This window comes from Scyliorhinus canicula, chromosome 4 (genome assembly GCF_902713615.1).
Source record: "Scyliorhinus canicula chromosome 4, sScyCan1.1, whole genome shotgun sequence".
NCBI lineage: Eukaryota > Metazoa > Chordata > Chondrichthyes > Carcharhiniformes > Scyliorhinidae > Scyliorhinus > Scyliorhinus canicula.
Genome location: NC_052149.1, coordinates 17,864,207 through 17,881,208, shown reverse-complemented (window position 1 = coordinate 17,881,208; position 17,002 = coordinate 17,864,207). Strand labels below are relative to the sequence as shown.

The following is a 17,002-nucleotide window of genomic DNA, read 5'->3' as shown; positions in this document are numbered from 1 at the left end:
GGAGTATGATGGAGCTGGTCCAGAGATTCGGGAATGCGGTGGGGAGTATGATGGATCTGGTCCAGAGATTCGGGAATGCGGCGGGGAGTATGATGGAGCTGGTCCAGAGATTCGGGAATGCGGTGGGGAGTATGATGGATCTGGTCCAGAGATTCGGGAATGCGGTGGAGAGTATGATGGAGCTGGTCCAGAGATTCAGGAATGCGGTGGGGAGTATGATGGAGCTGGTGCAGAGATTCGGGAATGCGGTGGGGAGTACGATGGAGCTGGTCCAGAGATTCAGGGATGCGGTGGGGAGTATGATGGAGCTGGTCCAGAGATTCGGGAATGCGGTGGGGAGTATGATGGATCTGGTCCAGAGATTCGGGAATGCGGCGGGGAGTATGATGGAGCTGGTCCAGAGATTCGGGAATGCGGTGGGGAGTATGATGGATCTGGTCCAGAGATTCGGGAATGCGGTGGAGAGTATGATGGAGCTGGTCCAGAGATTCGGGAATGCGGTGGGGAGTATGATGGAGCTGGTCCAGAGATTCGGGAATGCGGTGGGCAGTATGATGGAGCTGGTCCAGAGATTCAGAACGTTCTCTGGGTATAAATTGAATTTAGGCAAGAGCGAGTATTTTATGGTCTCCCCGTCGGTAGTAGTGGTGGTGGTGGTGGGGCTGCCATTTGATTTGGTGGTAACCCACTTCAGGTACTTGGGGGTGCAGGTGGCCCGAGAACATAGAACATACAGTGCAGAAGGAGGCCATTCGGCCCATCGATTTGCACCGACCCACTTAAGCCCTTACATCCACCCTATCCCCGTAACCCAATAACCCCTCCTAACCTTTTTGGTCACTAAGGGCAATTTATTGAGGCCAATCCATCTAACCTGCACGTCTTTGGACTGTGGGAGGGAACCGGAGCACTCGGAGGAAACCCACGCAGACATGGGGAGAACGTGCAGACTCCGCACAGACAGTGGCCCAGCGGGGAATCGAACCTGGGACCCTGGCGCTGTGAAGCCACAGTGCTATCCACTTGTGCTACCGTGTTGCCCGATCATGGGGCTGCCCGAGAATGGGGAGGGTTCCAAAAATATTATTTCACTAGTTTGGTGGGAAGGGTGAAGGCCGATTTGTCGAGGTGGGACAACCTCCCTCTGTCGTTGATGGGTAATGTGCAGGCAGTTAAAATGGATGGTTTGCTGCAAGTCTTGTTTTTATTTTAGTGCTTGACGGCCTTTTTATTGAAATCCTTTTTCAGGGGGTTGGACAAATTGATCCCCTCGTTCTATTTGGGGGGAAGGTGGTCAGGATTAGGAGGGTGGTTCTGCAGAGAGGACGACAGGTGGTGGGGATTGGGGGTGGGGGGGGCGTGCAGGGAGGCCTCCAAAACTTGCTGTACTATTATTAGGCGGAAAATGCGGAGAAGGTGCAGGGTTGGAGCAGGGAGGGGGGGAGGCACTGTGGGTAAAGACTGAGGTGGACTTGTGTAGGGGGTTGGGGTTACAGGCGTTGGCAATGGTGCCGCTTCCGATGGCTCCAGGAAAGTATTCATTGAGTCCGCTGGTGGTGGCCACATTGAAGATTTGGAGGCAGTTTAGGCAGCATTTTAAGCTGAGAGACGGGTTGGGGGGGGGGGGAATATCGATTAGGGGGAATATTCTGAGCAAGTTTACTCTCATACTCTATCTAACTCTTCTTTATAGCTTTTTTTTAGTAGCTTTCTGTTGCCCCCTAAAGATTTCCCAGTCCTCTAGTCTCCCACCAATCTTTGCCACTTTGTATGCTTGGTCCATAACCACCTCGACTGTGGCAATTTAGGTGCTCGTCCAGATGCTTCTTAAATGTGGTAAGAGTATCTGCCTTCACCACCCTCTCAGGAAAGGTGTTCCATATTTCCACCACCCTCTGGGTGAAAAAATGTTTCCTCAGGTCCCCCTCCAAACCACTTCTCACCTTAAAACCGATGTCCTCTAACCTCTACCATGGGATGAAGATTTGTACGCTCTACCCTAGCTATGCCTCTCGTACACTTCTTATTAGATACCTGCTCAGCCTCCTCTGCTCCAGGGAAATCAAACCCAGCCTATCCGGTCACTCCTCATAGCAAAAACTTTCCATCCCAGGCACCATCCTGGGCCACAAAGTTTTTGGCATTGCCTCGGTTTTTCTTTTCCCTTTCAAACAAGGTAACCCCGAGTTCAGCCTGTTTCTTTCCGACTGTGTTGCAAAATTCCTCTAGCTCTCAATTTAATAGTTGCAGGGTTGTTGTTACCTTACTTGCTACTCATAGTAGAGGGAGCGCTGTTCCCGAACTTTGAGGCAGAGCACATGGCAAGCTTCTTTTGATGCTGCTTCCACCAAAATGATTCTTTAAATTTTGGTTCCTTCGATGGTTGCTGCTATTATTCGGCACCCTTCCATTGGCAGCTATGGTATAGCCATGTTTTTAAACTGTTTAATCTTTTTTGGATGGAGATCATTTTTCTTACTCCACTGGATTTCTGCAGTTCTTTTTTGGGTGTTTGCAGTGTGGATCGACCACCTCATAGCCAGTTTCTTCGCGGTATTTTTAAAGTACAGACTTGCAGACCACAAAAAGCACAAAACAAACATGAGCTTTATTAGAAAAAACAAATTCAAAGTGGCTTTGTGCCAACTAGCAACAAACGTGAATACACAACAAAAGTGGCGTGCTTACAAAATCCCCCATTTCACTTCTCATGCAGACAGAGTAGGTCAGCTGGAACAGACATATGTAACTCTATCCTTCCACACTGGAGGCTGTGGTCCTCCGCCATTCCCGGTGCAGAAGCGAATCCATCTGAGCTTAACTTCGGTAGTAGGGAAGATGCTGGAATCTATCATCAAGGAAGAAATAGCGAGGCATCTGGATAGAAATTGTCCCATTGGGCAGACGCAGCATGGGTTCATAAAGGGCAGGTCGTGCCTAACTAATTTAGTGGAATTTTTTGAGGATATTACCAGTGCAGTAGATAACGGGGAGCCAATGGATGTGGTATATCTGCATTTCCAGAAAGCCTTTGACAAGGTGCCACACAAAAGGTTGCTGCATAAGATAAAGATGCATGGCATTAAGGGTAAAGTAGTAGCATGGATAGAGGATTGGTTAATTAATAGGAAGCAAAGAGTGGGGATTAATGGGTGTTTCTCTGGTTGGCAATCAGTAGCTAGTGGTGTCCCTCAGGGATCCGTGTTGGGCCCACAATTGTTCACAATTTACATAGATGATTTGGAGTTGGGGACCAAGGGCAATGTGTCCAAGTTTGCAGATGACACTAAGATGAGTGGTAAAGCGAAAAGTGCAGAGGATACTGGAAGTCTGCAGAGGGATTTGGATAGGTTAAGTAAATGGGCTAGGGTCTGGCTGATGGAATACAATGTTGACAAATGTGAGGTTATCCATTTTGGTAGGAATAACAGCAAACAGGATTATTATTTAAACGATAAAATATTAAAGCATGCTGCTGTGCAAAGAGACCTGGGTGTGCTAGTGCATGAGTCACAGAAGGTTGGTTTACAGGTGCAACAGGTGATTAAGAAGGCAAATGGAATTTTGTCCTTCATTGCTAGAGGGATGGAGTTTAAGACTAGGGAGGTTATGTTGCAACTGTATAAGGTGTTAGTGAGGCCACACCTGGAGTATTGTATTCAGTTTTGTTCTCCTTACTTGAGAAAGGACGTACTGGCACTGGAGGGTGTGCAGAGGAGATTCACTAGGTTAATCCCAGAGCTGAAGGGGTTGGATTACAAGGAGAGGTTGAGTAGACTGGGACTGTACTCGTTGGAATTTAGAAGGATGAGGGAGGATCTTATAGAAACATATAAAATTATGAAGGGAATAGATAGAATAGATGCGGGCAGGTTGTTTCCACTGGTGGGTGAAAGCAGAACTAGGGGGCATAGCCTCAAAATAAGGGGAAGTAGATTTAGGACTGAGTTTAGGAGGAACTTCTTCACCCAAAGGGTTGTGAATCTATGGAATTCCTTGCCCAGTGAAGCAGTTGAGGCTCCTTCATAAAATGTTTTTAAGGTAAAGATATCGTTTTTTGAAGAATAAAGGGATTAAGGGTTATGGTGTTCGGGCCGGAAAGTGGAGCTGAGTCCACAAAAGATCAGCCATGATCTCGTTGAATGGTGGAGCAGGCTCGAGGGGCCAGATGGCCTACTCCTGCTCCTAGTTCTTATGTTCTAAGTGCTGGTAAATGGAATTAGTGTAGATTGGTATTTGATAGTCGGGATAGACATGGTGGGCCATGTGTCTGGCTGTATGACTCTATGCCCTTTTGCTTACGCAAGCCTTCCCATAGTAAGAATGGTGAGGATTTTTGGCATTGTGGGACTGTATGATGAAAGCACTGAGCACTGGAGTTCATGCTCACCTCAACCTTTGGTCATGGCCGAGGGGTTCAGGTTCCACAAAAGTGACCAGCACAAAGGTGAATCAATCACACAATTAATAGCTACTTTGAAGAAATTAGTTGAATTCCATGAATTTGGAGATGCCTTGATAACACCATTAGAGACAGAATTGTGTCTGGGTTAAGAAGTGAAGATATCCAAAAAAGGCTGTTAACAGAAAGCAACTTAGACCTAAAGAAGAGTATAGAAGTCGCGATCGCTACGGAACAAAGGAACCGCAACAATTAAGCTCGCGCACAAAATACATGAAATATCGACTGAGACCCGAACACAGGCATGGGTTTGAAATTGCCATCAATGTCCACAACTGGGTTTACAGCAACTGATTGCTGGAATAAAATTGCAGGGATAATGGTAAAAAGGGGCACATCGAACTTCCATGTCGGAGAAGTTTCAAACAAGAATTATAAAAAGCAAGGACAAAATAAACATCAAATGAAAAATCAAATCAAGGGAAAAGTATCCATGTGATAGTCACAGTCAGATGACGAACTGAATGGACTGGTCATTACTGGTGCAACCAGCCGGTATTAGGTTACTCCATCACTGGACAAACAACCAGTGAATATGGAGGTGGACACTGGCGCAGTCATCATTGTTGGTCCCAGAAACTGTTTACCAAGGGAAACTGTGACATGTCGCCTTGAAACCCTCCATACTCAACATATCGGGGAAGTGGTTCCGTTGAGGGGCTGTATCGATGTAAATGGTTAGACTGCAGCCTGCCCCTGCACGTTGTTCAAAGTAACTATCCAGCCATAATGGGGAGAACCTGGCTGGAGAGAATCAAGCTAAACTGGGCTGAGGTGAATCTCATGTCGAAGTCTGAGGCATGTCTACCAAAGATTCTAAAGAAAAATGCTATTGTCTTTAATGGAGAGCTGGGAAGCATGAAAGAGATCTCTGTCAAGCTAAAGATTAAGGACAAAAGGCAAGCACGATGCTTAAAGGCTAGTCAATGCCATATGCTATCAGATCTAGGGCGGGATTCACCCCTACCCGGCGGGGCTGGGGATCCCAGCGGGATGGAGTAGCGTGAACCACTCTGGCGTCGGGCCGCCCCAAAGGTGCGAAATCCTCCGCACCTTCAGGGGCTAGGCGTGCCCGGAGTGGTTTGCGCACCGCCGGATGGCGAGAAAGGGGCTTGGCGCTACGCCACCCGGCACCAAAGGGCCTCGGCGCATGCGCGGGAGCGCCAGCATGTGCTGGCGTCATCCCCGCGCATGCACAGATGGATTCGCTTCTGCACCGGGAATGGCGGAGGACCACAGCCTCCAGTGTGGAAGGATAGAGTGCCCCCACGGCACAGGCCCGCCCGCGGATCGGTGGGCCCCGATCGCGGGCCAGGCCACCGTGGGGGCACCTCCCGGGGCCTGATTCCCCCCCCCCCCCCCCCCCCCGTGCCCCCCCACAAGAACCCCGGAGCCCGCCCACGCCACTAGGACCTGCCGGTAAGGGACCTACTCTAATTTACGCCGGTGGGACTGGCAACGAATGGGCAGGACTTCGGCCCATCATGGGCCTGAGAAGTCGTGGAGTCCTGGGGCCCATTGAGTTGCGCCGGTCCCTGCCATTCACCGAGGCGGGCGGCGCGACTCACGCCGGGGCAATTTTTGGGGGGGGTGGGAGAATTTGAAGGACGGCGGGCGCGGGATTCCACCCCTAATGTCAAGACAGAATGTAATAGATTGGGCTATGGCATTGTATCGGTGATGAAGAAAGGTGGTCCGGTTATGCATATTTTAAAGTCACTATCAATCCAGTAAAGTGTGCAGAGCAATACCCTCTGACTTTAATTGATCATTTATTTGTTGGGTTAACTGGAGGCCAGCATTTCAGTAACGTTGGCCTTTATCAAGCTCGGTTCCAGATAAATGTGACTCCAGATTCGCAACAGTATTTGATAAATGTGAGATACAGGGCAATGCAGATATAAAAGACTCCCATTTGCTAACCCGTCTGCACCTGCATTGTTCCAACGTGCCATGGATTAAATTCTAAGCGGACTGGAAGGAGCCCAGTGCTACTTAGACGATATCATAGTGACTGGAAAGAATGAAGAAGAGCATCTGATGCTGCACTCCAGAGTCTATGGACGACAGAGTACAGAAGAATAAATGTGAATTATTCAAATCATCTTTTGAATATCTGGGACACTTAATAGGTGCAAAGGGACTGCCCAAATTAGCTTCAAAGTAAAATCCATGCGCGCGATTCTCCGCAAAGGCGGAGAGTCGTGAAGGCTGCCACGAAACCGGCCGTGTTTCACGGCAGCCTCCGCGCTCCCTCCCGGGACCCGATTCTGCTCCCTGGTCGGGGCTAGCATCGCGGCCCCGTGAACTCCGGCATCGCGGGCTTAACGAATTTCGCTAAGCCCGCGCACCAAAGTTAGCGACGGCTGACGCATATGATGACGTCAGCCGTGCATGCGCGGATTGGACGACTCCAACCCGCGCATGCGCAGATGACGTCATCCGCGCATATGCGTCAGACCCGAGCATGCGCGGTCCGGGATGCCCCTCAGCTGCCCCGCGGACTGATGCTGCGGGGCGGCGGAGGGAGAAAGAGTGCGCGGGAATCGGACCCGCTGCCCGCGATCGGTGCCCACCGATCGCAGGCCCATGCCACCCTTGGCACGGCCGTGCCAATCGGTGGCATGGTTGTGCAGAACGGCACTTTGCGGCCGTTTTCACGAACTGGTATAGCAGGTGTATTAAAAATCGTGAAAACGGCCATACAGGCCTTGGAAATCGGCCCATCGGTAAAAAAACGGCGAGCAGCGATTCGTGTCGGGGGGCGGGTGTGGGGGGGAGGGGAGAATAGCGGGAGGGCGTCGGACCAGCGTCGCCGTAAAAATTTGTGCCGCACGCTATTCTCCGCCCCGTCGTGAGTGCGGAGAATCGCGCCCCATCACTGAGGCATCTGCACCTCAAATGTAAATAAATTGCTTTTGGGCTGTTTAACGTATTATGGATGGTTTGTCCCTAATCTGGCAACTACTCTCAAGCCTTTATACAACTTTTTGGCTGTAATCTAACGGGAAAAATTCGAATGTCATTTTGGGCGCATTTGCTGGGGTGTGCCAAAAATGAACCCCCACGAGTGTCTCGCCATTCCTGGGTCGCTCACCATTGATTCACCAGACTTGCGCCCTAACTGCTCACCACTAGCAAGAGGGAGCTCCCTCACCACTTACTCCAGTCAGCAAAGAAGAATAGCTGCGCAGAGACCGATGCCGACCTGGACAGGTTGTCAGACGCGATGGATGTGAGACTGACCCCTGTTCCCCTGAGGGGGTTGGAGGTCCGCATTGGGGCCAGCCATGCCACCTGGGAAGCAGTGGTAGCTGCAGTGAGTGCGGGCAGCATGTACAGGAAGATTGCCATCAAGCGTCGGAAGAAACCAACGAGCAAGAGACCACCTCGGAGCAGAGCTCCGAGGAGACCACCGTCGACAAGTCACAGCTGTCACCTGGAACTTCCACCAACGCAGAGACACACACCTTGGTGGACGACATTAGTGGAAAGGCTTGATGTTCCTGACTCCACCCACACATCAGGTGGAGGCAGGAACATCAAGAGGAGTCAGCAGTCGAAAGTCTGCAGAACACCCAGGACTCAGCTGAGTCCCAGTCAAATGCTGAGCCTCTGGACCAGGCAATCCCGGAACTGATGCGGAGGCGAGGGTATGGCCGTGAGATTCAGAGGGGGATGTCAGTGACACTCCAGCGAGTTCATAGGCAATTGGAGGAGTACCAAAGGCTACAGACGCAGGAGATGGCGACATGCACTGCGTGGCACCGAGGCCAACACTGCTAGGGTGGCGACTGCAGTGGAAAGCCTGGTGCACAACGTCCGGGACAGTGGCATCCAAGGTGTGGCTCAGTCTGTGCAGAACATGGCTGAGCACCTCGGCAGCATATCCCAGTCGCTGAGGGACTTGTCCCTGAGACAGGTGGATATTGCCGACAGAGCCTGTCCCAGTCACTGAGGACCATTGCTGAGGGTGTCGAGACAATGGGGAACTGCCAGGACTGGCAGAACCAGATGACTCCGAGGTCTTTGGAGCTCCATGACCCTACAGTAACTGTCAGGAAGGAGGAAGCACTGGAATCCAACCCGGGCCTGCCAGCATGGAGACGGCGGCAGTCTCCTGTTCTTCAGAATCTATACCCCCTCTTAAACCCCCCCCCCCCGTCACTGGCGCATCTCAAGGGCACCAGGCATAACAGGATGGCACACTGATGCCAGTGACACGAGCAAGCCACTCAGGGCCCTGCGACTCCAGACCTTTAGAGGATGGCCATCAAAGGCCACAGGCCGTGGAAAACAGTAAGTTGCCTTCACCTTGGTGCATCCAGAGAACACACCAGACGTAGCACTAGGCCACGTAAGATGAAGACGTCTGGGGGACACTGAGGTGGTCATTATCTGTAGCTAGGGAAATTGAAATGTCTATTGTGTCCACTATTAAAACATGTCACATCTGATACATGTGAGGCCTCTGTCGTGTTAATCTTCACAGCGGGCCTACCTGGCAAAGTACTGGCAAGAAACGATACAACCAGTGTGAAGTGGATCATCGTCTTGGCACTGATGGGATCGGCCTCCGACACCGTTCAAACTCTGGACAATGTGGTGTGGGGAAGACACGCTGACCAACTTTTAGCAGTTAGAACAAGGCTTATAGAAACTAAGGGACCACAACAAACTACCAAGTGAAGACCTGTACACACCCGAGAATCTGACAATACCTGAAACAACAGTGGAACATCGGTTCAGGACATTTCAACACCAAGTCAATCCCCAAATCCCATATGACTGGTTGAAAACTACGGACAACTTCCAAACTCAACCAAAAACAAGAGGTTGCAGTCAACATGAAAAAGCAGATGCCTGCGGTTCACTGACAACTATACAGGAATCAACGTCCTCTGAAACATCTAACTTATTGACTTGTGTTTATTAATTTTTCTTATTGCACATTTTGATAACATTATACTATGGTTTCATTGCAGGAACCTCTGATGTAATGTGGGGAGGAAAGCCCCTTTGCATATTCATGTTTGTTCCTAGTTGGAGGTCACAGTTTGATCACATGATTTATTGATGACTTCATCGGCAGTTTGGGCAGGCTAATAGTCAGTCTATTGTAGCAGCCTGTGAGAAAACACCTTTCTAATAAAGCTCTTGTTTGTTTTGTACTTTTTGTGGTCTCCAAGCCTGTACTTTAAAATTATCATAGCTTGGCCACAGGAGTGTGTCCAAATGGAAAGGGCTGGAAGACAGTGGGGAAAAGGTTATATGGCCCAGGCATTCTGCAGTGCCCTGCTACTCCTGCCTCCTCGGGTGGGATCACGTAACTTTGTGCAGGCCATGGTTGAACCGAGGATCTTTCTGCACTTTAATGGTTGTGTCATTGCATCATAATGATGGAACCCAATTTTAACAGACCTCTTGTTATGCAGCAGCAAAATATATCAATAATATTTATCCAATATATGCTGTGTTTGAATCAGCTTAATAACTTTTATTAAAAATATAAGATGGTCATTAAAAATGCAATAGAGAATTTTGGTTAGAATGTGGAATTCACTTTATGGGAGTAGTTGAGGTAACTATAACCATGTGAGGTAAAAAGAAATAGAATGTTGTATTGATGGGGTGAGATGATTGGTGGGAGGAGGGTCCTGTGGCCATTAACGTCCATATGTACATTTCTAAGCTGTCAATCCTTGTGTAATGTTCGCACTGAATATTTACAAGCAAATAATACCTGTAAATCTGGTCCGAATTGGAAATCTGCAAAGCACACTGACTGAAGTTGTCTGTTGTCTTCTATTGCACAGGAAGCTGTTGCCCAAGGTATTCGGAAGGAGTATGCCCTCCTGAACGATCAGGAATGCTACTTCTCCTCTCTACCTCGTGAACTGGAAGTCAAGCGGAATCGCATGGCAAAGTTTCTCGATGCTGCTGGGATGAGCCCGGTCATCCCTGAAGGCGGATACTTTATGATTGCAAATATTTCAGTTCTAGGTAAGTGCTTTTCCTCTTCACCCCTGCCCCACTTAAAGCACTGTTCATTAACGCTTCACAATTGTTGAGATTTGCTTGGATATTGTGCTGGTGCCAGTAGGGACACATAGCTGTTTTCTTCTATTTATTGAATGATGCATTAAAGCAACAGAGAAGTTTTGTTATGAATGGAAAATTGGATTAGTCCCATCGTATATTCAAGTCTGACTTTAGACTCAACAAATTAAAGACTTGGTACAGGATAAATGGGCTCACAGTTCAGATTTGAAAGTATTCCAAGGGTACTGTTCCAGACGACAGATTGTCAGTTGGAGGTTTCTGCTGCTTTCTTTTGCTATTGGACGAATCAGAAATGGTGATGAGATTGCTAAAGAAATACCCATTTATTGGGTAGTTGCCAAATGCTGTAAGACATGAAAACAGAAACTGCCAGGCTAAGGAGTGTTCCAGTCAGGTCGAGAAATAAATCTGGTATTTTCACCCATGTCAACCAAGGTTCTTGTTGGATCTTTGGTATGGGCTGGTTTGGCAGATGTTAGCTGGAGCAGTGGTTGAATGGCCTTTTGATCTCTAAGCAAGGTCAAAGTGTTGGTTCCTACCCCAGCTGTTTTGTCATTCTGTCACGCTGGAAAAATGTGTGAGGTTTGGGTGGAACAGGACAATATTCCACACAGTGGTGATGTCTCCAATGTGGTTGAATAGTCTATTGACACTTGCTGCCACAGTTCACCATTTCGGGAATGAACACACAGGGTGAGCCTTCAGAGAACGGAGTGTTGGAGATTAAGTGGCCAACTTGAGCAGGTGGACAGTAAAGGCAAGAAAGAAGGAAGACTTTTTGGGGGCCCATACTCCACTTTTGGAGCTCTGGAATTGTTTGGTCAATGGGTACATGGTTCTGTACAATGCTGCGTCCCCAAGATCTCAGAAATTTCAAACCTGATCTGAGCTAATAAAATTACCAATTTCTTCTAATCCTTTGCACAATATTCGCTCCAGATGTCGATCTCCCAAAGACGGAAGGGAATGTGCCTTATGACAACATCTTTGTGAAGTGGATGCTTAAAAACAAGGTACGGTCAACTTGATTTCAATGATATGAAATAAGTGTTTACATATTGAATATCACAAATGTTAAGGCACAGAAGGAGGACATTTATTATGACACTGTGCATTGTAGTTCTGAATCAGATTGTGGGTTCCAACCCCTCTCCAGAGACTTGAGCACAGAACCTAGGCTAACACTCTAGTATGCGTTACTAAGAGAGCGCTCAACTGGTGAAGCGGCTGTCTTTTTGGATAAGACATTAAACAGGTCCCATCAGCCCTCTCTCCGGTGGGCATAAAGGAGACCACATTACAGCATTTCTTATAACTTGGGCAATCTTTAACTGCCTCCACTGTAAAAGGTTGATCTCATTTTGTCATTGCTGTGTTTCTTGTAGAAGTTGGCTGTCCTGTTTGCATTTACTAACAATGGCGACTACATTTCAACATACTTCATTGACTGTGAAATACTTTGAAAAGTCCTGAGGACATGAAGATGCGCTCTAAATGTACATTCTTCTCATTGCACCTCTGATTTGGAAATTCAAGCCATAGAAATGAGATGAATCTTTTGGTTTGATTATTTCTTCCCCTCCACCACCTGGTGAATCATATGAACAAGAGGAGGCCATTCAGCCTGATCTGTCTTTCCAATGTGTCCTTCTTTTACTTGTCTTTGACCCTTATCCCTTTGGTAGAAATATGGAAAATGGCATAGGGAAAAATGCTGGAAACTATAGTTAAAAACATTATAGTAGGGCTCTTGGGAAAAATTCATGATAATCAGGCAAAGCCATCATGGTTTTGTGAAAGAGAAATCATGTTTTTCAAAAGTTTCTATATTCGGGGAAGGTTCCATTAGATTGGAAAATAGAATTTAACTTTTATATAGGGAGGATGACAGAAAGCAGAAAACTATAGGCCAGTATGCTTAACAATGTTAGAAGCTATTATTAAATATGTTATAACAGGGTACTTAGATAAATTCAACGTAATCAGGCAGAGTCAAAATGGTTTTGAGGGAAATCCTGTTTAACCGATTTATTGGAGTTCTTTGAAGAAGTAATATGTGCTATGGATGAAGGGGAACCAGTGTATGTATCGTATTTAGATTTTTGGAAAGCATTTGATAAGGTGCCGCATCAAAGCCTATTGCAGAAAATAAAAGCTCATGGTGGATTGAAAATAGGCTTGTTAACTGGAAACCCAGTAAGCACAAATGGATCATTTTCTGGTTGGCAAGATGTTATGAACGCTCTGCCACAGGGATCAGTGCTGGGCCGTCAACTATTTACAATTTGTATAAATGACTTGGATCAAGAGATGAAAGGTATCGGGCGGGATTCTGCGGGAATCTGCGGGGCGGGCAACTCCGGTGCCGAGGAGTGGCGTGAACCACTCCGGCGTCGGGCCACCCCTTCTGGGGCTAGGCCGGCGCCGGAGTGGTTTGTGCCACGCCGGCCGGCCGGGAAGGGGCTTGGCGCCACGCCAACCAGCGCCGAAGGGCCTCTGCCAGCCGGCGCGAGTTGGCGCATGTGCTGGAGCGCCACGTGTGCCGGTGTCATGCCAGCACGTGCGCAGTGGGGATCATCTCTGTGTCGGCCATCGCAGAGGACCACAGCCACCGACGCGGAAGAATAGAGTGCCCCCACAGCACAGGCCCGCCCGCGGATCGGTGGGCCCCGATCGCAGGCCAGGCCACCGTGGGGGCACCTCCCGGGACCAGATCCCCCCGCACCTCCCCGAGGACCCCAGAGGCCGCCCACGCAGCCAGGTCCCGCTGGCAAATACCTGGTGTAATATACGCCGGCGGGACTGGCCGAAAACGGGAGGCCACTCGGTCCATCGCGGGCCGGAGAATCGCCGGGGGGGTCGCTGCCAGCGACCGTCAACCGGCGCGGCGCGATTCCCGCCCCCGCCAAATCCCCAGCACCAGAGAATTCGGCAGTCGGCGGGGGCAGGATTCATGCCACCCCCCCCGGCAATTCTCCGACCCGGCAGGTGGTCGGAGAATCCTGCCCATGGTTGCTAAATTTGCTGATGACACAAAGATAGTTAGGAAAGTAAGTTGTGAAGAGGACATAAGGAGGCATATAGAAAGGTTAAATGAGCAAAGATCTGGCAAATGGAGCATAATGTGGGAAAATGTGATATTGTCCATTTTGGGAGGAATAATAAAGCATATCATCTAAGTGGTAAATGATTGCAGAGCTCTGAGATGCAGACAGCACCAAGTGCAGCCTTGTTGCATTAGAAGTGATGACCATCAATTCAGTCGAGACAGTTTGTAGCAAAGAACAGTGGCTTTACTCAACTAGATGTGTACCAACCTGTAGCTTCACCCGCACTGAGAGCCTGTCTCAGATCGGCCGATTATATACCTCCTCAGAGGGGCGGAGCCACAGGCGAAGCCAACAGCAGCATCAACACAATAATTCAACAGTAACAGCAACAACAGTAAGTATATACAATAGTGGTTGTCGATGACAATAGTAATAATAGAACAACAGTGAGTATATACAATAGCTATACGTGGCTCACCACAAGAAGTGCAGCTGGAGTTTGGTGAAGGAGGGAACCGGGTGACCAGTCCCTTTTCTTTCTCTGGTGAGTACTTTTGCTCTTTAAAATAAAAGTATAATCTTGGGGAATTTGAAGCATAAGGGGAAAGAGGGACTTTTAAGTAACTATTACAGTTCAGAGCATTGAAGGTCAGAGAGAGAACGAATCTGGTGAAGAGCAGCTGAGCAGAGTAGTGGAAACATTTTTTTTTAAAAAGCCCACCGTACCTTCGCTCATCCATCCTGAGATGACGTGGGGCAAGTGGAAGCTGCTGATTGGAGGAGTACAGACGGTGAGTATTTATACTACTATTATCGTTTATAGTTAATAAAGACGTATTTTGTGGTTTACAGTTTGTAAGGCCTGTATTAACAAGAACAAGGGAAGAAGGCCCCTAACATACATGATATTTTATTGTACGAGTCCTTTTAAAGGTTTAATCCAAAGGGATAAGTTATGGCAGGAAATCCCAAAGCCGTGGTTTGCTCCTGCTCTGTGGAAGCTGTCCACATTTCCAGTGCCCAGGACCAGCATGTGTGCAGGAAGTGACTCTAGCTGCAGCTCCTGGAAGTGTGGGTTTCGGAGCTGGAGCGGCGGCTGGGGACACTATGGAGGATAGTGTATCGTGGATAGCATGTATAAAGAGATGTGGTCACACAACAGGCTAAGGCTTCACAGGCAGGAAAGGAATGGGGGACCATCAGGCAGGGCAAGATACTAGGCAGGCCCTGCAAACAAATATGCCGCTGGAACGACGGCCTGGGACACTGTGGAGCATAGTGTATCATGGATAGCATGTATAAAGAGACGTGGTCACACAACAGGCTAAAGGCTTCACAGGCAGAAAAGGAATGGGGGACCATCAGGCAGGGCAAGATATGAGGCAGGCCCTGCAAACAAATATGCCGCTTTAGATATTGTTGAGCGGAATTGTCTCTTTTGGGGGGAGGGGGGGGGTAGCGCCGACACCTAATTTCATTGCATCACAGTTGGCTCCGCTGCACAGAGGAGGATTAAAGAATGTGGAAATACAGTAGTTGTAGGGGGTTTAATTGTAAGGGGAATAGGGTATTTCTGTGGCCACAAATCCACTTCCAGGCTGTATGTTTCCTCCTTAGTGCTAGGGTCAAGGATGTCTCAATGGGGCTACAGGACATTCTGGAGGGGAGAGTGTTCAGCCAGTGGTTGTGGAGCACTTCGGTACCAATGGCACGGGTAAAAAAAGATGCGGTCCTAAAAGCAGAATACAGGAAGTTAGGAAATTATTTGAAAAGTATGACCTCAAATATAGTGATCTCAGGATTGGTACTAGTGCCACATGCTAGTTCGAGTAGAAATCGCAGGATATATTGCATGAATACGTGACTGGAAAGATGGGGCAAGGGGGAAGGTTTCAGGTTCCTGGGATATTGGGGCCGGCCTGGGGGTGTGGGACCAGTACAAACTGGACAGTTTAAACCTGGGCAGTGTATACCAGTAGGGAGGAAAGATTTTAAGAGATGAATAAATCTCTGGGGAGATAGTTATGGGGAACAAGGAAATGGCAGAGGAGTTAACCAGATATTTTGCATTAGTCTTTACAGTGGAAGATATTTTGAAAATCCTATTAACACTAAAGAATACGGGGGAGCAAGTAAATACTGTCACCATCACTAGAGATAGGGCTAAAGGCAGATAAGTCCCTTGGCCCTGATTACTTGCATCCTGGGACCCTAAAAGAAGTAGCTGCCGAGGTAGTGGATGCATTGGGTGTAATTTTCCAAAAATCCTTGGATTGGAAAACTGCCAATGTGACACACCTATTCAAAAATGGGAGGAAGCAAAATGTGGGCAACTATAGGTTGATTAGTCTAATATCTAATGTTGGAAAAATGTTGTAATCCGGTATTAAAGAAGAATAAGGCATATTTGGAAAATCATAATCTAATCGATCAGATTCAGCAAAGCTTCATGAAAGGGAAATAGTGTCTGACTAATTATTAGAGTTTTACGAGTAATTCCGAACTAGAATGGATAGAGGGGAACCAGTAGATGTGTTGTATTTGGACTTCCAGAAGGCATGTGACAAGGTACCTCGCAAAATAAATTGTAAGTTAAGAGCCTATGGTGTTGGGAGGTAATAATATTGGCAAGGATAGAAAATTGGCTAATGGGCAGGAAACAGCGAGTAGGGATAAGGGGTTCTTTTTCAGGTTGGCAACCTGCAACCAGTGGGGTTCCACAGGGATCGGCATTGGGACCGCAACTGTTTACAATACACATTGATGACTTGGAGAAAGGAAGGGAATATATTGTAGCCAAATTTGCAGACGACACAAAAACAAATGGAAAGGCAAGTTGCTAGCGGGATACATAACCGTTTGCAAAGAGTTATTGTTAGCTTAAGTAAGTGGGCAAAAAGTTGGCAAACGGAGTATAATGTGCAAAATGTGAAGTTGCTCATATTGGAAGGAGAACAAAAGAACAGTGTTATTTAAATGGAGAAAAGCTGCAACACAAAGGGGAAAGGGCAGGAAAGTGGATCTGAGAAATACTGGATCAGCCATGATCATATTGAATGGTGGAGCAGGCTCGAAGGACTGAACGGCCTAATCCCATTCCTATTTCTTATGGTCTTATAGAGGAATCTGGATGTCCTACTACATGAATCACAAAAGGGTTTCCTCCGGGTTCTCCAGGTGCTCCCACAAGTCCCGAAAGGTAATTTTGACGTTCTAAATTCTCCCTCTGTGTACCCGAACTGGCACCAGAGTGTGGCGACTAGGGGCTTTTCACAGTAACTTAATTGCAGTGTTAATGTAAGCCTACTTGTGACAATAAAAGATTAATTTAAAAAAAAAGTTTGGTATGCAGGTACAGCAAAAATTAGGAAAGAAAATAGAATGTTATCAGTTATTGCAGGGGGAATTGAATATAAAATAAATAAAA

General features: G+C 47.8%; 1 protein-coding gene and 1 long non-coding RNA gene across 2 annotated transcripts in view; one reads left to right on the top strand and one right to left on the bottom strand.

Annotated features, from left to right (window-relative positions):
• The window catches only part of LOC119964385, a 69,019-nt gene that overhangs the window by 28,178 nt on the left and 23,839 nt on the right, over positions 1-17,002 (bottom strand). The gene's annotated exons all lie outside the window — the stretch shown is intronic.
• The window catches only part of LOC119964384 (kynurenine--oxoglutarate transaminase 3-like), an 89,092-nt gene that overhangs the window by 57,689 nt on the left and 14,401 nt on the right, over positions 1-17,002 (top strand). The window contains exons 11-12 of the mRNA XM_038793782.1: positions 10,279-10,465; positions 11,465-11,538. Coding sequence (XP_038649710.1) covers positions 10,279-10,465; positions 11,465-11,538 — 261 coding nt within the window. The remainder of the gene's footprint in view (positions 1-10,278; positions 10,466-11,464; positions 11,539-17,002) is intronic.